At 38.3% G+C, this 23,399-nt stretch overlaps 1 protein-coding gene across 1 annotated transcript in view; it reads left to right on the plus strand.

The window, feature by feature from the left end:
* Positions 1-16,571, plus strand: part of LOC108370372 (uncharacterized) — a 23,378-nt gene extending 6,807 nt beyond the window's left edge. Inside the window, exons 2-4 of the mRNA XM_017625703.1 lie at positions 7,938-8,041; positions 8,097-8,443; positions 16,558-16,571. Coding sequence (XP_017481192.1) covers positions 7,938-8,041; positions 8,097-8,443; positions 16,558-16,565 — 459 coding nt within the window. The 3' untranslated portion in view covers positions 16,566-16,571. The remainder of the gene's footprint in view (positions 1-7,937; positions 8,042-8,096; positions 8,444-16,557) is intronic.
* Positions 16,572-23,399: the final 6,828 nt, after the last annotated feature.

Below are 23,399 nucleotides of genomic sequence, written 5' to 3' on the forward strand. Positions count from 1 at the left end.
TTTTATAATTGTAAACTTCCCTTCTTGAGGTCTATTTGTTAATGTTTAAATAGTCAAAATGTTTCATTCACCACAACATGATACACATACACCTACACGCAATACACATAATTTAAATGAAACGCTTATTGATTTGCCAAATAGTTCGTTTAACGAGCAGTTAGGAAATCCGTATGTCAATCGGGATAGTAATGAGATTTGTGCTACATCAGTCAAATTACCACAATTTTGGACAAGTTGCCCGGAAGCTTGGTTTATCCATGCGGAAATGCAGTTTAGTACAAAAAATATTACACAGGAAACAACGAAATATGAGCATACTATTACTGCACTTCCGCAAGAAGTTATAGTAACCATTTTAGATTTTATTCAAAATCCGCCAGAAAATAATAAATTTACCGCGCTTAAGAAAATATTAATTGAAAGGAATTCATTAAGTGAGAATGCGAAATTAGATAAAATTTTATCGGATTCTGAAATGGGTGATCGTAAGCCACTCAGAATTTTATCGGTCGCTTGTATTGCTTTCGGGTTCCAATTTTAGCCAAGAAATTCTTAAGAAACTTTGGATGAGGAAGTTACCGAAGAACCTAAACGTGATTTTAGCTAGTTCTAATTCAAGCAGTATTAGTGAATTGACGAAATTAGCTGATAATGTTTGGGAGGTTATTAGCAAAAGCGAGATAGCTTCAGTTAATGATTTTCAAAATTCAAAAAGTGAAAATACAGTTATAGCTAATTTGGTTAACACCACTGCTTTAATTTGTAAAAATTTTGAGAAACTTTCTTTAGAAATATGTGAAATGAGGAGGGAAATGAATCAAAATTATTCAAGATCACGTTCAGTGAGTAGGAATCGTTTTAGGAGCCTCTTTTAGACATCGATCAAAATCACGCGACAATCCGAATTGGTTATGTAGATATCATTATAAATTTGGAAACAAGGCTAAAAAATGTGAACAACCATGTGCATTTTCGAAAAATAATAGTCCAACAAACTAAAGTCGTCCGTTGTTGCGGCGACAAACAACGGGAATTTGGACATTTCCACACGTCGCCTTTTTATATTTGATAAAACAAACAAACTAAATTTTTTAATTGATAGCGGAGCAGAAATTTCGGTACTTCCAGTTTCTAAATTTTCGAATACTAGGAAATCTTCAGATATAATTTTAACGGCAGCTAACGGCTCAACTATTTTTACATACGGGAAGAAACTTTTGAATATTAATTTGGGTTTAAGGCGTGAGTTCCTTTTTACATTTTTGATTGCTGATATTGCGAAGCCGATTATAGGAGCTGATTTTTTGTGTAAATATGGACTTCTTATTGATATTAAAAACAAGTGTTTAGTAGATCCGTTAACAAATCTATCAGTTAATACAATTTCGTACTTTTGCAATGTCCCTCTTCCGAAAATTTTTTCAGTAGATGATCGTATACAAAATTATTGAAGGAATTTCCTTCCCTTATTTCTGAGCCAGATTACTCAAAACCGGTTAAGCATACAACGGTTCACAGACTTGTCACTGAAGGAAATCTTCCTTTTTCTAAGCCAAGGCGCTTAGATCCTATCAAATTTAAAGTAGCTAAAACTGAATTCAGATTTTTTAGTAAAAACAGGGATTTGTAGACCATCAAATTCATCCGTGGCATCTCCACTTCATTTAGTACCAAAGAAAGAAGTTAATGACTGGCGTCCTTGTGGTGATTTTAGAAGACTTAATATTGTGACTGTACCGGATCGTTATCCCTTGCCTCATATTCACGATTTTAATATGAACCTTAAGAATAAAAATATATTTTCAAAATTAGATTTAATTAGAGCGTATCACCAAATTCCAATGGCAGAAGAAGATATTTTTAAAACGGCGATTACTACTCCTTTCGGTATGTTTGAGTACACCCGAATGCCTTTCGGGCTGAGGAACTCAGCGCAAACGTTTCAGAGATTCATCAACGAAGTAGTAGGTGAATTAGATTTTGTTTTCGCGTATATTGATGATCTACTGGTTGCAAGTGAGAGTGAAGAACAACATTTAAAAGATCTACGGGTACTTTTCGAACGTTTGTCTGAGTATGGTTTGAACGTCAAACCAAGCAAATGCATTTTTGGTGTTCCAAGTTTAGATTTTTTAGGGCATTGTTTATCTGAGGCAGGGATACAGCCTTCTGTAAACAGAGTAGAAGCGATTCGCAATTTTGAACGACCGAAGTCAATAAAACAAGTGCAAAAGTTTATTGGTATGGTTAACTATTACCATAGATATATTTCAAAATTAGCTGAGTTTACTGGAGTTATATATGATTTAATTAATAAAACAAGTAAAAAGCGAGACAAAATTTTGGTTTGGGATGACAAATCCATTAAAGCTTTTGAATGCATTAAAGAGAAGTTTGCATCTAAGATTTTGCTAAATCATTTTAGTAAAGATGCAAAATTGTCTTTAACGGTAGATGCATCCAATACAGCAATTGGTGGTGTCATACAGCAGCATTTCAATAATAAGTCTGAACCACTTGCGTTTCTTTTCAAAGAAACTCTCTCCAGCAGAAATGAAATATAGTGCTTTTGACAGGGAACTTTTAGCAATTTATTTGAATATTAAACATTTTCGGTATTTATTAGAAGGAAGACAGTTTACGGTTTTTACTGACCACAAGCCCTTGATTTTTGCTCTAAATTCCAAAACTGAACGTAGTCCAAGACAAACAAGACATCTCGAGTTTATTGCACAGTTTACTAGTGACATACAGTATATTAAGGGACAGGCTAACATTGTAGCTGACACGTTATCTCGTGTGTTTGAAGTAGATGCGTTTAAGAATTCGGTAACTTAATTTCAAAACTTTACAAAATGAACAGCAACAGGACAATGAACTCGATAAAATTATTTCTGAGCAAAAATTTCGAAATCTTAATTTAGTTAAAATTTCTGTTCTGAATTTTAATATTTGGTGTGAAGCTTCAGGAGAAAATCCTAGGCCTTTTGTTCCAAGCAGTTTACGTAGAACAGTGTTTGATATATTACATGGAATTTCTCACCCTGGTACCAAGGCTACACGCCGATTAATTGTTAATAAGTATTATTGGCCTAATATGAACAAGGAAATAAACATATGGTCAAAAGGATGCATAAGTTGTCAGAAATCTAAAGTTTATCGTCACACAAAATCTCCTGTAAGCACAATTCCAATTCCAAAGAGTAGATTTGAACACATACATTTAGATATTGTTGGACCGCTTCCTGTTTCAAAAGGTTATCGCTACATTTTAACACTTATTGATCGATTTACACGTTGGCCGGAAGCATATGCTTTAAAGGATATTTCTGCACAGACAGTAGCAAATAAATTTATTACTGAGTATGTATCGCGTTTTGGTGTACCTTTAGAAATTACGACGGATCAAGGCACTCAATTTACATCAAAATTATTTTCGGAACTAATAAATTGCTTGGAAGTCACCATATCACAACGTCTTCCTATCATCCTCAGGGTAATGGTATGGTGGAACGTTTCCATAGACAATTAAAATCCTCAATTTTGGCTAGAAATGGAACTAGAGATTGGTACAATGAGCTACCGATAATTCTTCTAGGTTTACGATCGGTGTACAAAGAAGATATTGCAGCCACTCCAGCTGAAATGATGTTTGGCCAAAATTTGCGTCTACCTGGAGAACTTGTTATGCCAACTACAGAAAATGTAACTTCGACCGAAATTTTAAGTAGTTTACGAGAACGTTTTAAAAATGTAAATTCAAATTTAAAACATCATAAAGAATTTGATTCAGGAATTTATGTTCCAAAAGATTTACAAACGTGTAAATTTGTTTTCATTCGCATCGTTAACAAGCATTCTCTTCAACATCCGTATGAAGGACCTTACAGAGTTATTGAAAAAGATAAGAAATATTTCAAGGTAGATGTAAATAACGAAATTAAAACTATTTCGATTGACAGATTAAAGCCAGCGGTAGTTGAAAGAACACAATCACATAACACTAACAATCACACATTTTCAACAACGACTAAAAAGAAACAAGTTACTTTTAATTTATATCATAATGATTCTCTGGAAGGGGGAGTATTGTAGGGTTCATACTTTTTATTATACTTGCTTCATTTTTTAACTTTGTTAATTTTGAAAATTTTTGATTTAAGTTATTTTTGTAAATGGAAATCAAAATGAAAATTTTTCTTCACTTCAAATTTTTTCATCTTGCTGTATAGTTAAAAATGTATTTTTGTTAAACATTAAAAATTTAATTGGAACTAAAACTTTACCGAAAATATAAGTTTTTGAAAGCACTACAATCATGTCATTGCATTGGGATGAGTCAACTAAGACAATGTAAACGCCGGAAAAATTGTGGGGATACAAAGTAATGTCTGAATTTGAGTTTGAGTGAGCATCTTTTGCAGTCACTGTACCTGCTTGCTGTCCGTTATCCGCAGCCAAAAGCGGGCTATCGGTACTCGTCGTTGTCCCGTTATCTACTTGTATGTCTATGCTCATTTCATTGGTTTCTCCACGTTTTTTCCCTCACCGGTTACACCCATGTCAAGACTAGTTCTTGCCATGACATGAGGCTTTAGCATTTTTGCTATTCTAATTTCTTTTTCTTTTTTTAGGCGCTTGCCCCTAACTAGATTGTTGCTCGGGAAAGCTTCGAAGTCATCTGCCGATGACGTCCTCGATAGTGAGGATGCCATAGCGGCTTCGGGTTTTTTCCTGCCGTCGGGGGCAGGCTTGATTTTTTTAAGGCAAAAAAGTTAAAACAAAAGCACAAGAGATTTCGCAACCCCACACTAAAGTCACAATCACTCACCTGAACCTTGGGTGCTCCCACACAATTCCGGTGAATTAAAAAATTCCGCCGATTTGTCCAAAAAAATACGCTGTGACGTCAAAAGCGAAGCACCGTCTGTACTCAAAAGCGTCAGCCTTGAAAAAGGCTATAGTTTTTAGGTTTTGCTTATCCACTTAAATCAAAATGGTGATTTTACAAGGCACACACACATGTGCCGTTGCGCCAAAAAAGAAGGTATCCAATATTATGCGCCGAAACACGTCCACCAACACTCGTTGGGAAAACAATTGATTAATCTACCTTTAAGTTGATATATAAAATGTGTTTGCTTGCCTTAATATTTAAGCCAAAAATATAAAAAAAAATAAAATGTTATAATTTTTTCATAAAATAACCATTTTTAGAAAAAAGTGCATAATCTATACTAATTATATAAAGAGAAGTCCCTTTTTTTTGTAACAGGTAATCTCGCGAACGGCTGCTCCGATTTTCATGAAATTTTGTATACGAATAGCTTTCGGTAACCACCATGTTTTAGGATAAAAAATTTTTACTTTTTTTCGGGTAGGTGGACCAGGGACCGGTCTATTCGAAAAAATCTTATTATAGCTCCGATTTGCTTAAAATTTAGTAGGTAAGTGTTTAGCATTTGTATAGATTCCAAGTGTCAGCACTATTCGAAAAATGCATTTATGGTCCGATTTAGCTTAAAATTCGGTACGTAAGTAGTTTTTTGCATATATTAGGATATATGGTCCATTTTTTCCGAGAAGTGGACCAGGGACTGATCTATTCGAAAAAATCGTATTTACGGTCCGATTTGCTTAAAATTCGGTACGTAGGTAGCTTTTTAGCATATATTATCATATATCATTTTGTCCGAGAAGTGGACCAGGGACCGATCTGTTCGAAGAAATCGTATTTATGGTCCGATTTGCTTAAAATTCGGTACATAGGTAGCTTTTTGCCTGGATAAGCTTATGTTTGGACGTTTTTGTTTTTAATAATCGCGCGTGGTAGTTTGTAAAATATTTCCAGAAGCTTTCTCTTTTGATCACTCATCTAAAATCTAAAAAATTACCACAAACAACTCAGAATATAAAAATATACGCAATTACTCACATTCGCGATCTCTTTTCGTTAAATAAACAATAACACAGGGTTGCTTCAAAGCTGTCAAGCCAAATAAAGAAACGCGTGTATGAACGCACTTAATTTAGTGAGGTATTTTAAACGAAACTAAGTATTTTATGTTGGTAATGTGAACATAGTTTAACACTTTCCTTAGGTTATTTAAAGCGGCAAAGAACCACCAAACCTTAATCTTAGCAGACAAATGTGCCAATGGAAATCGTAAACATGAATTGTTGGTACAAATTTTGGACCAAAAAGTTTCAATAAAATATATAAAAATTTTGGGCGGGACGAAGTTCGCCGGGTCTGCTAGTCAATGCTAAAGACATATATTATTTAGAAAATGCAAGTGCTTTCCTTTAATTTGATATACATATTTTATAATAATCTACTTTTGAGGTTTAAGAATTCAGTGATAAAAAAATTAAAAGCATTTACAAGAAAGTGACAAGGGTGGGTGATGTCATAGTTTCTTTTGCCCAGAACTTCTTTCTGCGTAGGAGGCCTTCGGCCGCGCTTAGGGATCATAGCCCTTACAAAGTAGAATTCTCCTTTCTGCATTGCCGAAGAAGCGGAGCTGAACACCTTTGCAGAGAACACCTTTCTGTGTAAGCGGCCCTCGGCCGCACTTAGGGACTATAACCCTCACCAAATAGAATTTNGCCGAAGAAGCGGAGCTGAACACCTTTTGCAGAGAACACCTTTCTGTGTAAGCGGCCCTCGGCCGCACTTAGGGACTATAACCCTCACCAAATAGAATTCTCCTTCTGGTGTGCACCGCCCCAGTGATGTAGTCTTGGGAAAGGTTGAGGTAACTAGAATTCCCTTTCGGTGTGGTAAACCTGGGGCTGCAGCCCCAGTGATGTCTATTATGGTTACTGTCTTGTATATAAAAATGCGTATATAAAAATGTTTGTGCAAATGAATATTTAACATTTTTCAAGCGAAAAAACGCAAATGAAAATTGTGATTTTTGGCAATTTTTTTAAGGGGTCCCTAGGGAACCATAGGGGGACCTAGGTGGTCGGGGGTTGCATTTGTGTCAATGGCGATTCATTCCCTCTCCAAAAAGGTGGGTTAGAGGTGCTACGCCCACTTACCTTTCGCCAACCGCCCCTTTAACGAACGGCCATAATGGAAAGCCAACCCGTTTAATTAACTACAATATGCCTTTGCACATACATACATGTTTTTTATACATATTTTTTATTATCACTGAATTCTGAAAACTCAAAAGCAAATCATAATATAATAGGTATATCAAATTAAAGGTAAAAACTTTCACTTTCTAAATAATATAAATTTTGTTTGCATTGATTATAGACTTTTTCTAAAAAAAGGTTGTTTTAAGAAAAAATTATGAAAATTTTTTTGTTTTATATCTTCCGCTGAAATATATAAAAAAGCATACATATTTTATATATCAGCTTGAAGATAAATTAATTGTCTCTATTTTGACATCATTACCTTTTGAATCGGTTGCGCAGTTTACAAAATATTAATATTTTAAAATATCAATATTTTTTTGTTTTACCTTTTATATCTACTTTTGCGGCAAATAATATTTATATAGTTAAAATTAGCGTAAAAAGTACTAGCAATCTGCATTTTTAGTTTTTCTATAGCTGAACGGTTGGTAATCTTGATGTATGCCCCCAATTTCTCTGCATTAAATGAGGGTAAAGGGTTTTAGTTAGTGTACTTTTTTGTTGAGAATTTATAACACTGCACCAATTGAAGCCGAATAACTCCTTATGCACATACATATAATAATTCTCTATTGAATATACTACTAATTGGTGAAACGGTGAATAAAATTATACTGGAATACCAACCTATTGTACGAAAAATACATATAAACCAAGGGCTATTCTAACTAACTAACTGTACCCTTATTTAATGCTGAGAAATCGAAGGAAAACTTGATGCACATATAATTCTTTTACCAAGGTATTTATATCGAGTCTATGAATAAATGTTTACTCAGCTAAGGAATTCGGACTCCACATCAAATCCTCGAATAGAACCCAATGCAGTCTCTACTTCAAAACCAAAACGTCGGATAAGTTTTAGTGGAAGGAAGTCTGTTAGGTAATTATTTCTAAATAGAAGCTTTTGCTATCAAACTTACTTTCACCGTTTTCAGAGAATTCCATGCAGAGGAAAAGCCCAAAAGTTGGAACAATTCGTATGAAATATCAGACCACCTTAACTCGTTAGAAAATATATCAACTGGAAGCTTTGGCGGAGACAATTTTATACCTTGCCATACTCAGTACAAATTACCAGATTGTAAGGAAAATTACAGTTTCTCTAAAAATAAGAGGCTTATAAATGGTCGCCCGCTAAGTGAGAATCAAAATAATGTTGCTTTGGCCTTCGAAATGGAAACGAAAAATCATGATGGAGAGCATGGAGCTTTTTCATATAAATTCGCCAAGGATAATAATATGATTGTTGAAATATTTTGTGGTGAAGAGAAATGCAAGGTATGTTTAAAAATGAAAAAATTATTTTTTCCAATGCATATATAACAAGGTAGAAGAGATAACCAGTTCAACTCACTTGTAGCTCACTATGAAATAAAATTATTGTTAAAGAAACTAAAACCTCCCTATTATAATTGCCATTCGTACTGTCATCAGGTATGTAACTTGAGAATAGAAATCCCTGTATCTTTTAGGCGCATCAATATTACATAGTTACATCCCGAGTTAATAAAAGGAAGGTAAAAAGAAGGTAGTTTCACTTCGAAATTTTTGGCTATACTGTGCTTATGACGTTTATACTTTTCGTAATTTGCTCAACTAGCACTGCCACCCCAGCAAATTATTAGTGGTATTCACCAAATTGAGCAAGTGGCCTGGCACTCTGGCAGGGAAAATTTTCCTTAAATTCGGTCCAAATTTGAAAAAAATAAAAATGAGGGCGTGTAGAGCTTTTTCCGATTCTAACCAAACCCCAGAGCGCGAAGGCGTCTATTTAAAAAGTTACAAACTTTTAAAGTTGCATGAATGGTGTTAGGTTAGGTTAATATCTTTCATTTTATTTCATTTCATTTCATTTATTGCGAAAAAACATTAGTACAATAAGGTCTACGATATTTTATAGTACATCAATAAACAGGAAAAGCAGAAAAATAAAATAAATAAATAGTAATTCTTAAGACTAAGATTTGTAATAAACATACAATTAAAAATAATACAATGGCTATCCGTATTGGCCGAAAAATATATATTTAGATAGCGAAACTCATAATTTTGCAAAATATGTACATACATATGTATATATTTGTTTTAACGAAAGTACGAATATAGAACGAACTTAAAGTTGCTTTTATTTAGACTACAGCGAATGAACATTGGAATAGAGTTCCATGTACGAATAGCATTGACAAAGAATAGCCGCGCGGAGGTATAATAATTATAACTTGGTACTATCAAGTCATTAATTCGAGCTGACTGAGGGAAAATGAGCTTGTCATATAGATAGCTTGGCTCCGTATACATAATAAGCCGACAGAGAAAGATGCAGGTTCTGGCTTTCAGACAGCTAGCAATTTCACAGCCTAGTAAACTCTTTCTCCAACCAGAGATAGGGTCAAATTTTGCCAACCCGAACACATAGCGTGTAACATGGTTGAATGTAACATCAATTTTATGAGCAGATTTAGAGCTTAGTTTACTGTAGACTAGTTCAGGGTAGCAAATGATAGGCATTATTAGTTGTCTAGCGAGTTTTCTCCTAACATGGACCGGCGTAAAAGTTGCAGACATTCGTAAATTTCTTAAGATATTATACACTGCTAACTAGCCAGAGCGAAGTTGGGCTATTGTGATGGACTAGCTGAAATACTATGGTTGCCAAAATTAATATCAATTGCTCAAAAAATAAGATCATGGTCCGAGATAAATGACATTTGGTCAAACTTCAAAACAATGGACGTATCAGACACAATGAAATAATCGAGAAGGCTGGGACAGCAGTTCTGCCCATACCTAGTGGGTACAGACACATTAACCACATCTAGACCAACACCGGAGACATCTTCTAACAAGCGAGAGCTATATAAATCACTACATAACAGATTCACATTAAAATCTCCACAAATAACAATGTCATTATAATCAACAGCGACAGAGGACAACATATTAAAATATTCATTCACATTACAACATTTATGAGGATTATAAACGCAAGACAAAAAGGACTTTAGTCGATGAACTAGTCACTTCAACTAACACATGCTCAGTAGCGCTACCAGATATTCTTGATATCAACCGAGTTTTTAAATACTTTTTACAATACATAGCAACACCACCAGCCCTCTTGATCTTCCTATCTGTTCTATAAATTGTGTAACCCTTAATGTCAAAGTGGGCATCTTTTACTTCAGGTCTAAACCAAGTGTCGGATACACAAATGACATCAACACTAGATAATTCGAATACTCCTCTATCACCTCCATTTTTTCTTTATTCAAGCTGCGCGCATTAAAGTGCACAACGTTGAACCCCTTTTGGCGCCTGCACAAAATGTTCAGCATTGCAAGGCTATTGTCTTCAATGCTATTCGCCGTTCTATCATTTGCACTCATTTAAAGCAGCAGAAGTAAAAGCAACTTTAAGGCAACAAAAAAGAAGACAAAAAAGGAAACCGAAACAAAACAATCTGAGTTTCGCTATCTTTACATTACAAAAATAAACAAAAAACAAAACAACAAACATACAATCAAACAAACACATAAGCTTACAACTAGCGAAACTGCTCCAGATCATCTTCGCACGAAATTTTGGTAGGTTGGCTTGCTTTATCATTGGTTAATCTTACATGCACACAACCGCGGAGTGTGAATGCAGACTGCAACTTCCCCTCACGCCGCAGTTTTATGGCCGCTTGCAAAAGTAGTCCTTTGGTTAGGCTTTCAAATAGGTGAAAATTCCCCTGGATGCCAGGGGATTGCAGGGGAACAGCAGACTTCATACGCCTGCGATAGTCGCCAAAAGCACGGAGAATGCGATTGCGATCAAGAGGGGAATGAAATTAGATCACAATCGCACCATTGAGGCCAGCACGTGAAGGCCTTGTGCGGAAGATGTCTCTTTCATCAAGCTCAACTAACTGTTTCAATGGGTTCGGACCAGAGGGAGAGGGGTGTTAGCTGAGTCGGATTGAGCTGGCATGTAAAGAGGTGGTTGGTGTCGTGGGGGGATTCTCCACATGCCGGGCACTCATTGGGGATATTGGGGTCGAGTCTGGACAGGTAGCTGTTGAGGCGGCTACAGTATCCAGACCGTAATTGAGCCAGGGTAACGCGGGTCTCTCTTGGCAATTGCAGCTCCGTCTCTTCTACAGGTGGTGTGTGGGCTCCTATTACGCATTCATAGGTCGAGAGTCGAGGTAGATGGTAACTGACTCTCTATGGATGTCGTTAATGGGTCGTCTGTATGTCGTCGGGTCCAGTGGTTGGTCTACGTATTGTTGGACTGCGTCCTTGTATACGAATAGGTGCCCCCTGACGTGCCTGGCCGGAGGCTCCTCCTGAAGCAAAGGTCTGTTTGGGTGTTCTCTTCTGTGACACCCCACCGGAATTTGCTTACCAAGCATTTGTTGTGTTCCCTTACGGGGAGCCCTTGGGCCTCGCTGTGTAGGTGGTGCTCAGGCATCATCAGAAGGCACCCAGTCGCTGTCCGGAGTACGGCGTTCTGACAAGTCTGTAGCTTCGTCCACTGCGTCCCCGGCGTCCAAACTGGCGCAGCATAGTTTAGAACCGGCCGGCCAATTGCCTTGTATGTTGCCAGCAACGTTTCCTTGTCTTTGCTCCAAGTGCTGCCGGCGAGCGACTTGAGGACCTTGTTGCGGCTCTGTACTTGATTGACAACTGCGGTTGTGTGCGTGGAGTAGGAGAGCAGGCTATCGAAGGTGACCCCTAAAATTTTCGGGTTGTTTACAGTCGGTATTGGTGTGCCATCGACGTGTATACCTAATTCTAGCCTGACCTCCTTCGTCCAGGTGGTGAGGGTCGCCGTTGTTTTTGTTGGGGAGAGTGTTAGGCTCCTTGCAGTGAAGAAGCGAGAAAGGCTGGAGAGATAATCGTCTACTGTTGAGCAGAGGTCATCAGTTCCATTCCCGGACGCCAAAATCGAGCAATCGTCAGCGTATGAGATCAGGGAAACTCCCTCAGGTGGTTGAAGAAGCTTCGAGATGTAGAAGTTAAATAGAAAGGGGGAGAGGACATCACCTTGTGGAACCCCTTGTTTTCTCCTTCTTGGTTTCGAGTTTTGATCTCGGAAGATTACTGACGACTGTCGACCACTCATATAATTCGCCGACCATCGCTTCAGTCCCTGTGGGAGTGAGGAGGCCTCTATGTTTTCTAGTAGCGTGGAATGGCAGACGGTGTCAAAGGCCTTTGACAAGTCCAGCGCTACTAGGACCGTTCTCTCACTGGGGCGGTTTCGATTTAGGCCACGAGTTATTTGGGTGTTTATGGCGTTAGTGCTGTTGTTGTGCTGTGCACTTTACGGAATCCGTGCTGGTGCTTCGCTGGGGTCAGGTGGCAGGTGAAGTATGGGAGTAGTAGGGCCTCAAGTGTCTTCGCGACCTTGGAAAGGAGCGTTATCGAGCGATAAGAGTCTCCTTTGTTGGCGGGCTTCCCCGGTTTCAGCAGTGGGACCACTCTCCCTGATTTCCACATATCAGGAATGATGAGAGTGGCCATAGACAGGTTGAGGACCTCCGTTAGGTAAGCTACTCTTTTAGGCCCTAAATGTTTTAGCATCAGCATACAGATTCCGTCGGGTCCAATGGCTTTGGAGGCTTTCGCCATCCCGATGGCCCCTTCACTTCACAGCTGGTGAAAACAAGTGGTGCACTGTTTTTTGGCAGCTTGTGCAGCCAAGGAGAGGAGAGTCACTCGACGTTTGGCCCTGTCTACCGAAGGATGCAGTGTGAATTGCCTACAAAAGTAGGCTGCGCATTTCTTCGGGTCCGACGAAGCGCGACCTTCGAAAGAGATTTCCACTCTGTCATCACGCTTCGTTGGGTTAGCCAAGGACCTCAAGGTTGATCAGAGCTTACTCACACCAGATGTGAAGTTACAGGCCTTCAAATGCTCCTCCCACTTTTTCCGCGTATGCTGATTTACCAGTTGCCGAATCTCCAAATTAAGGTCCCTCAGACGAGGGTCCCCGGGGCGACCTGACGTAGGTGGTCACGCTCATTTGCTAGTACAGCTGCTTCGGCCGGGATTTTGGGCGGACTTCCGCGATACGTCCGGACGGGATGAAGCGAGCCGCTGCGGCAGTGACTACCCTGCGGAACTGGGGTTCGCCAGTATGTATGTTTGTGGGTGTGGGAAGGGCGGCGAAGCTGCTCTCGGTAACTTCCCGTCCGAAACAGCTTTGTTGAAGTTGGTGTAGGTTCTGTGGTCCGCTGGAGCAAAGTCGGTGGGCTTATTGATCGAGATGATTATGGGTAGATGGTCTGATGCTAGTGTTAGCATAGGTCGCCATGATATGCTATTGATCAAACCAGCGCTAGCAATTGTGAGGTCTGGCGAGCTGCTGCAGCTACCCATAATCCTGGTGGGGGCGTCGTCGTTCATGGTGCAGAATGTCGAATCATCTATCCAAAAAGGTTTCCCCTACGATCATTGGCCAGGCTTGAGTGCCAGAGATCGTGGAGCGCGTTGAAGTCACCTACTACCATTCGGCTTTCTCCTCTGAGTAGCGCACCTATGTCAGGGTGATATCCTGCCGGGCAGCAGGTGACGGGGTATATAGACGTTGAATATTTCTAGCTCGACATCGCCTGACCGGACAGCTATGCCCTGACATTCTAGGGTGGTGTCCCTCGGGTCGATGTCTTCTTCGATAAGCCGATACTGTACTGTGTGGTGTAGGATGAACGCTAGTCCGCCACCATTATCTCGCTCGCGATCTTTACGGAGCACATTGTAGGCGGCGCAACCCAACAGAGTTGAGTTGCTGTGCAACTTCGTTTCTTGGACCGCAGCTATCAATATGCCATGCCGACCCATGGGAGGTTTGCTGCTGCCCAGAGGAGCTTCTCAGAGCCGTGCAGGCTCTTCGGGTGTTTGGTGCGTTGCGCGAGCGGGTAGCCGTGGAGGCTGATTGTGCCGTTTGGCTTGAGCAGCAGGGAGCCACATAGCTTGTGGTCCACTCCCGATGAGACCTAAGACCAGAGCAGGTTCTTAGGTGACTCCATCCGTTGCAAGAATTGCACCTAACCGAAGTGGAGTTTGGATGGAGTCGATTCTGGCAAACACAGCAGAAATACGATTCTGGTCCGGGGTTGGGCCCTACGCCCGCTCGGAGAAGAAGGATGCGGAGTAATCCGGCTGCAATGAGTTGCTCCATGGACGAACAATGATTGAGGGGTATCGCCGATCTAAGCGGGGTTAGGTCGCCGAAACAACAGCCCTTGGTCGGGTAAAACCCGAGTCATTCCGGTACGTAGAACCGGCTGTCTTCGGAATTGTTTTAATTGTTTTAATTTTTCACGTTGTCCGGCAGGGAATTAAAAAGACTTAAAGCCTTTATACATTAATGTGTTTTTCGCTGTAGTAGTTCTTTGCAATCCAAGTCGAAAGTCATTCGCATTCCGCACTGAATACTGATGTGTATTTCTAACATATTGGATGAACTTAGTTAGATATCTCGGAGCCAGATTCTGTAGAGCAGTATTCAAAATGTGGCTTTATTATTGTATTGTAGATTTTTATTGCTGTTAATGTGTCCAATTTATTTGGTATCCTTTTAAAGAAGTTTATTTTTTTGCCGTCTTTTTTACATAGATAATCTACATGGTCTTTAAATTTCAACTCACTATCTATTATTATGCCTAAATATTTAATGTTGGGTGCTTTCAGAAATGCATCAAGCCAATGCATCAGTCTCTTTTATTTCAAAACTATAATTGATGGAAATGTCAAATATACGCAACCACGCTTAAAAGACGAATTGGAACTTAGTTGCGTAAATAAGTCAATTCATTTATATATATTATAAACAGAATTGCACCCAAAATCGATCCTTAAGGCACTCCCACATTCACAAATTTATAATTAGATTTCGAACATCTAACTTTAGTTTGTTGTCTACGATTTGAGAGATATTGCCTAAACCACTGAACTGGAACGACTTCCACAAAAAGGAGGTTATCAGTTCGTCGGAATATTTTTTTTTTTTTTTTTTTTATGTATGTTACCGCATAACTTTTCTCGACGTCAACCGATTTCAATAATTCTGCAACGGAAAGGTAGTGTCTCAGGTCCCATACTAATTTGGTTTAGATCCGATCATTGGATCATGAAATATATAGATATATATATATTTTTTTCAAGTCCGTTTTTTTTGCTAAAAATTACTTGTCCTCTTATACCGTACATGTATAACTTTTTGAACAAAATTTCTCTGTCTATGGTTTCAAAAGTTCTTTTTTTATGTCAAGAAACAACTCCACTATTTTTGTTTTACGCGAAGAGTTCTTCCACTCACCGACAATGTGATTTATTGTACTCTCACACGAGTGATTTTTACGAAAACCCACTGATTTATTGACAATATATTATTTGATTCTAGGTAGGTTTGCACCATGATAAAAAAATAGGAAGGTAGAACCGCTGAGGAGAATTTTTCAAATTCTTGAATTTTTCTTCTCGAAAATAATCTTCCTTGAGTTGTGTTCAGACCTTTGTGGGAAGTAATTTTTACAGGTATAATACCTATGTGGGTAGCTTTAAAAAACTTTTCGGCCGATTTGATATTTTCAACTTTGAGGAGAAGGTCACCGGATCTTAATTCCGTTACAACGTTGTTCTCGTCGCAAATGTATTTTAAACCTCTTTCGATTTGAAAGACATTATATGATGATAATGGACGAATTTTTTCATCAACAATTGGACCGATAGATAGCACTTGCCACTAAGAACCGGGGGATATGATCGTCGTTTTGTTTTACAACAGATAGGGGTACAAAGTCACTGAATTTTGGACGTTTCTTGGGAAGTTGCAAATCAGGATCGAGTAGCCGAAACCTGTCGCTTTCGGGTGGTTCAGCCCCCTTCATGGTGTCGAATGTTCACTGCGGCACTGTTTTGAGTTTTGTTGGTTTTTACTTTTCTTTGAGTTTTGTTGGTTTTTACTTCGAATAAGTAAACTATAACAACCCTGCAGGGAGTGACGTTAGCTTATACCTAACTTTAGTCTGTTTACGCGAACACTACTGCTAACTATTAACTGTGTATTTTGTCCGAAAAAAGCTAACTACTTTTGTGGGGCGATGGCCGCAAAAAAGTCAGACCTGGATACCTCTGCATTACATGTCAACTAACTTGTAACTAACTACTTTTGGACATAAAATATCAATAAGAAAAACAAAATATTTTTTTGTTTTTTTACTTTTTTATTTACTTATTTATTTACTTTATTTTATTACATTTCATATTTGTTTACATATTCTGCTCTGGGTGGCCCCATATTCGAACACCGTCAGACATAACTTCAAAATGATAGTATAAAATTTCGATCTTCCTTTTATTTGTCCTGAATATGAAAAAGAATCTGCGAAGTTCAGAAAAAAAGTGTATTGAAAGTAATTTTTGTATGAGGATATTTAATAGAAACTTGTAAAGAAAACCAACTCCCGATTGCGTCTGCATGACTCCTGCACGACTTTACAATTCACTTTAAGTTGGTTTTGTCATAGCTAATTAAAAGTGAGGTATTAATCGAAATCTCGCCAAAAAGCTAACTATAAGTTGGTTAGTTTTAACAATTGATAATTTTTCACTGCAGGGAACTGCAACTATAGGAAGTTGCGGTAACTGGAATAGGGGAGACTACGATAGTTGAACGCAAAGAGGTAAAGAGCGCGTGAAATACCACGGGACGTGTTATCGCGGCGGTTGCCCACTTTGAACTGAATAAAATATTTATTAAGTTTATTTGATATATCGTTTCAATCATTTATTTCTTCATTTTTATAAAGTATCGATTCTATTTCGTTTAGATCTTTGCCCAGTGTTAAGTTTTTCAGTACTCTCCACATTCCTCTTTGATCCGCCGCGCTATTGATTTTCAGTTTAATGTATTTGTTTTTTGCCTTGGTTAATTCATTTTTATAAGTGTTACACACATTTTTATAATTTCCCCAAGAGTTGATGTCATTCACAAGTCGTGCTGTTTGATACGATCTAATTTTTTGTGCTTTTAACTCATGATTCAATATTTAAAGGTTTGCTCATTATTGACATTAGATTATTACATAACCTCACTTTTTCTGCATGCCAATTGCGGCCATGCATTTTGGGGTAGTAGAAAAAGGGGGAACAGATTAGGATTAGTTTTACTACGTTTTCGGTACTATTTCCAATACATACATACATCAGTGGACCCCACACCGGTTAAATGAAGCTTGCATCAATAAAATATTTTCCAGTAAACCAGTGTAATTAAAGTCTCATTTTTTCGCTCAAAAGAAATTATTATTAATTAATTTTTATTTTTTCGATCAAATATATTGATTTTAATAATTATTATTCATTTATATTTTTCTACCTTAAAATTATTATTTGCAAAACTTAAAGGCCACACGGTCGTACCACACACATATGATGATGGTTAAAACTTAAAAAATAAGGACTATTTTCCGTCTTTCATTTATTCATATTAAAACAAATTAAATTGTACCGTTATCTTGATTTAATTATTCTTAAATTCTACTAAAAGTTACATATTGGCCCGTATGGAATTTTATTATTTTATTATTGTATTTTTTCCTTAAGTTCTGAAGTACGTAGTTTTTAAATATCTTAACTTTAAAGGAAATTTTATTACGACCTTTATTTTCGTTAACATTTTAAAATTACATTTCTGAATTTTATCAGTTATATTATAAAATAATTATGCGTTTAAATTGTTAGACCAAAGTGCATTATCTTAGCCATCCGAGGCACTGCTCCAATAATCAGTTGGATATATACAGTATATATTTTACCAAAAATTTACTTAAAGAATCACAATTATTGGAAATTATTGCTTAAATTTTCCAATGAATTTGAAACGAAAAGTCAAAGCAACAGCGAAACAAAGAAACAGTTACTACGTTTGTAAGTAAGCTATTTGCAAATAAAAATGATTTGCGAATACCTAACTAACTGTTTATTCGATGGTGAAAAATTCTTTTTTAATATTGCCTGATAATAAAAAGGCAATAATATGACCATCGAAAATGAAAATAGAATTAAAAATGGCAACGTTTTGATTATTAAAAGGCAAAAGATGACCATCGAAAATGAAAATAAACCTAAGAATGGCGACGTCTTTCGCTTATTTGCAAATAGTACCACTTATCAATACTTATTTGCGTGATTTAGTTATTTGCAAATAAAAAAATAACTCAGCGTTTATACAGCAAAGTTTACCATTTTGCAATTGTTATTTGCAAATAATACGTTCGAATAAACGTAGTAAGTGAGTGATATCTACACATATTTTTTTCACAAAATTGTCTGCTCCATTTTTTGTTCCATTTTCCCAAAAATGAAATTGGAATGAATAGAGTAGGCATTACTGTAACGCTGGTATGCCGAAATTGCCAAAATTACAACAACCACCCTCTAAGTGACAACACATTATTATTTCACCATGATTATTAGCCGATTTTGTCAAGAGGGAGCGAGGAAACTGTTTTCTGAGCAAACCTTTTATTATTGAATCATGATTTTAACTTACGTAGCTTTGAGTTAAACAATTTATTGTGATCCGATGCTGCTGTATGCGTTATCTTCCTTCTTGTATTGCTTATAATCAGGGAACGGATTTTTAGGACCTAAAAACCTATAAAAAAGGTAAAATAAAATAACGAAATAGGCTGAAAAAGGCAAAATAAAATAGTAAAAAAGGCAGGAAAAGGCACTAGGTGTTGCAAACAAGGTAAAAAAAGGCAAAACAAAATAGCGAAAAAGGCAGGAAAAGGCACTATGTATTGCAAAAAAAGCAAAATAAGGCACTAAAAAAAGACAGAAAATACGAAGAACAATAAAAAAATACATTTATTTTAGAAATGTTTATATTACAAGTAAAAAGAGAAAAACTATGAACTAGTTTCATTATATGTATGAAATATTTGTACTTTGAATCTTTGACCATTTTATCCTTTCGAGTTTCTAACTCATAAAACTTTAATCTGTATAGTTGTAGTAACATTGAACCACAAGATGCATTTTGAAGTTTTCTGGCAGCATTTTCATTCGATTTTCGCGAAGAAAAGCCTTGAATGTACTAAATGTGCGCTCGACGTAAGTTGATACAAGTGGAACCCAATTTAAATATGGAACGTTTGAAATGTTCATATTATCAGGAATAAAGGCGTTTTCCTCACCCTTTATAATTTTATCCACACCCCTTATTGTCTCCAAGCCTTCGTTAGCTGAGAAAACGGCTTTGAATTTTTCCAACACCAATTTGGCAAGAGGTCTCTGCGCTTCTATAAGCCGCATGGGCAACGTGTATATTTTTTAATCTTAAAAAAAAATTGTAAATGCTATAATAACTTTTTTAAAGGTAGAAAAGGCAAAAAAAGCAAATATCTTAAAAAAGGCAAAAAAAGGCAAATATCTTAAAAAAGGCAAAAAAGGGCAACATCAAGTGTGTATACATGGAATCAGGGAAAGCTAAATCGTGGACATTCTTAATCGAATATACTCTATCTCTTTAGCAGAAAAAAAGGCAATTTTCATAAAATCCGTTCCCTGCTTATAATTAAATCTTCCATGCATTTTTCGAGTAGAATTGTGTTTTGGCTTACATTGTATGAATCGACGAAACTTAAGTTTTTATCGATCAGCATCCTGTTGAATTCAGCCTGATTATAGTGGAAATATTCGATTACTTTGTGATTGGTTTTTATTACATTTTCCAGTGTGGGCTTTTTTAGAGTTTTCAATTTTGACACTTAGATTGTATATGTTTGTTAAGACGTAGTCAATCAACGTTCCCAAATTTCTTGTTATTCTAGTGTTCTCATTTACTTTCTGCATAAGACCGTTATCGTGTATTATTTTCTATAACTCGCGTTTATAAAAACTGTTTTTGGACCAGTCAATATTAAAATCACCAGCTATTATAACATCTTTATTTGTTTCCATTATTGTTTCCAGTTTATTACTAAAAATGTTGCAAAACTCACGCTCAGAGCTATTAGGCGATCTATATACTCCCATAACATACAATTCATTACTGTGTACCATGCATTTTATCGTCAACAACCAGGCCTTCAAGTCGCTCACTAAACAGTCTATTATATTAGTTCTAATTTCCTTACGCGTATATATAGATAGAGATAGATAGATAATTAATAGAGGCATGCACTGCGACCAGCAGGTCTATTGTGCCCTCAACCATTTACAGTACCTCGTCTAATCCTAGAGAGCCCAAAAATTTGAGGAGATCCCCAGGGATTAGCGATTGTATTGCTTCGTTACTTGGCCAGTAGTGGCCCAGGTACCTCTCCCGTCTTCTCGCGACCGCCACGCATTCGCTAAGCAGGTGCACGGGAGTCTCCTCAGTCACGTCGCAGAAACGACATAGGTCGTTTGACCAAATCCCTAGCTTGTGTAGGTGGCCTCTCAGTCTGCAGTGACCCGTCAGAAAACCTGTTATAATCCTTAGTTTTCCTTTGGATAGATTGATAATTGCCCTGTACCTCGTAAGGTTGTAGCCTCCCAGAAGGTGTTTTGCTTGACGTAAACCTGTAGTGTTACGCCAGTGTTGATTCCTTTGTCTGTTCCTTTCTTTCCTGAGCTCCTCCTTGATTGTACTAGGTCCAATCGCTGGGAAGGGCTCAGGACCTATAGGCGACGAGGCGGCCGCCATTCTAGCTAGTCGGTCCGCTTCCTCGTTGCCCGCAACTCCTATGTGTCCTGGTACCCAAGTTAATTGGATTTCGTTGTGCTCCGCCAGGCTGTTTAGCCTATCTATGCACTCAAGAACCAAGGACGACTTGACCTCAAATGCTGAGAGGGCCTTGAGGGCCGCCTGGCTGTCGCTCAATATAAAAATTCTCTCGTTACGGTAATTCCTACGTAGGTTAACCTCTGCACACAGACTGATGGCATAGACCTCCGCCTGGAAGATACTCGGGTATGCCCCCATAGGTACCGAGAGCTGTAGCCTCGGCCCGTAGACGCCAGCACCAATGCCTTCCGGAGTCGTCGAGCCGTCTGTATACCATTGCAACGAGCTCGATTGGCTCAGCCTCTCCATGAGAGAGGTGCTCCAGGTCGCCTTGGTGCAAAGCTCTATTTTGAAATTCCTGTCAAAGTTAACCACCTTAGGCCTGTCGTGTCTGGGGAGTAAAGCTAGCGGGACTTGGGAGCCTAGCTTTTCTCTGTTCCTTAATGATATGGTTTTGCCCCTGCCAAAGCCTTCCCTCGCGAAAATTAGTAGAGTTCGCTTTGCAGCCTGTTCTATGGTAAGGTGCAGCGGCTCGAGCTCGAGAATCACCTCAAGCGCTGCCGTCGGACATGTGCGCACTGCTACATAGGTGACTATTGATCTAACTATCATGTTATACATCCATCTCAGAATCCTGGGACTACAGCCCCAGGTCTTCCCTGCCAGGCGTTTGCATACCATTAGTGCCCTCGTAGCTTTGGAAGTGACCGCGTCAACATGTGCCTTCCACAGAAGTTTAGAATCCAGGGTTAGTCCCATGTATTTAACTTCGGTGGCGACGTTGATGGCGACCCCATTCAAAGAAATGTTCCTCATGCCTGGAAGCGTATATATAAGTACGCCGCCAGTTCTTCGGGAGTTTGAAACACGATTAAAGTTTTTAAAGCTTTTTAATTTTATTTCACTAGACTCTACGTCTTCAGTTACATGTGTTTCTGCCAAATTATAATATCATATTGACACTCTTCTATAATGTTTTCTAATTCAGCTTTATTATTTATAGATCCTTGTATATTCGCGTAAAATAGTCTTATTGACTTTGATTGCTAGTAACCTTTTCTTCTCTTACTTTCCAGTTTTTGCACATAAATAGGACAACTTTTGCTAAATGTCACATGATTGATGTCCAGATCGAGGTTTAGCCTTTCATTTGCTCGTACACAATTTATGCATATTTTGATTACTTCACAAATACACTCCTTTGATCTATGTTTTCCTAAGCATTTTACACATATTTGTTCACTTTTACATGCAGCAGCCTTATGGTCAAGTCCTCTGCATTTAAAACATTGTTGTACATCAAGGCCATCAAACACTTTACATTTCTCCCATCCTATATTTAGTCTGCAGCGATAACTTTTGGAAATTATTCCGGATCTACTTCAATTACTGGATTGTAATACATCATATCCAGTTTTTTTGTTTCATATTGCTTAATTACTTTTATATTTGCTTTCTCAATAAACTTATTTTGTTTTTTTAACAGTTTAATTATTTTCTCGTCCGTATGTTAGTTAGTTAGTTGGTTGGGTAAGGCACGACCGCTACGTATATTGTGCCCCTAGCTCATCACAACACCTCAACCAGCCCCAGAGTGTCTATAATAGACCCCGGGGACTGTGAGTGTATGTGCTCCTCTCTTGGCCAGACGTGCCCTATGCTCCTATACCTCCTGCGCGCAACGGCCTCACACTCCATAAGAAGGTTTAGGGGAGTTTCCCTGGCCGCATCGCAGAAGCGAAACAGGTCGCTGGACCAGATACCTAGTTTGTACAAGTGCCCTCTGAGCCTACAGAGCCCAGTCAAAAATCCTGCAATAACTCTCATTTTATCCTTTGGAAGATTCATGAGTAGCCTGTATCTTATCAGATTGTAACCTCCTAATATGCTTTTAGCCTGACGTTGACCCATAGTGCCACGCCAGTGCAGTTAACTCAGTTTGCAATTGTCCCTTCAGAGCATATCCTTTATGGTACTGTGTCCCACTGCCAGAAGGGGCTCAGGTCCTATCGGGGTCGAGGAAGCGGCTAATCTGGCCAGATGATCAGCCTCCTCATTTCCTGCAACCCCCATGTGCCCAGGTACCCACATTATTTGGATATCATTAACCTCCGCCAGAGCATTAATCCTCGACCCATCCAAAACCAAGGAGGACTTGATCTCGAATGATGAGAGAGCCATAAGTGCCGCCTGACTATCACTTAGTATAAGTATCATTTCATTCCTATAGTTCCTGCTAATGTTAATCTCTGCGCACATACTGAAGGCAGAGACCTCCGCTTAAAAGATGCTTGGGAAGGTTCCCAGGGGCACCGAAAGCTTCAGCCTGGGGCCGTACACGCCTGCTCCAATCCCCGCAGGTGTTTTGGAGCCGTCAGTGTACCACTGTATTGTGCTCGCCTGTATGTGCCTTTCCATAATAGAGGTACACCAGGTCGCCTTGCTATAAATGTAGGTCCTGAAATTCC

The sequence above is a fragment of the Rhagoletis zephyria genome, unplaced genomic scaffold (genome assembly GCF_001687245.7).
Source record: "Rhagoletis zephyria isolate East Lansing unplaced genomic scaffold, Rhagoletis_zephyria_1.1 Rzeph_scaffold_04184, whole genome shotgun sequence".
In the NCBI taxonomy this organism is placed as follows: Eukaryota; Metazoa; Arthropoda; class Insecta; order Diptera; family Tephritidae; genus Rhagoletis; species Rhagoletis zephyria.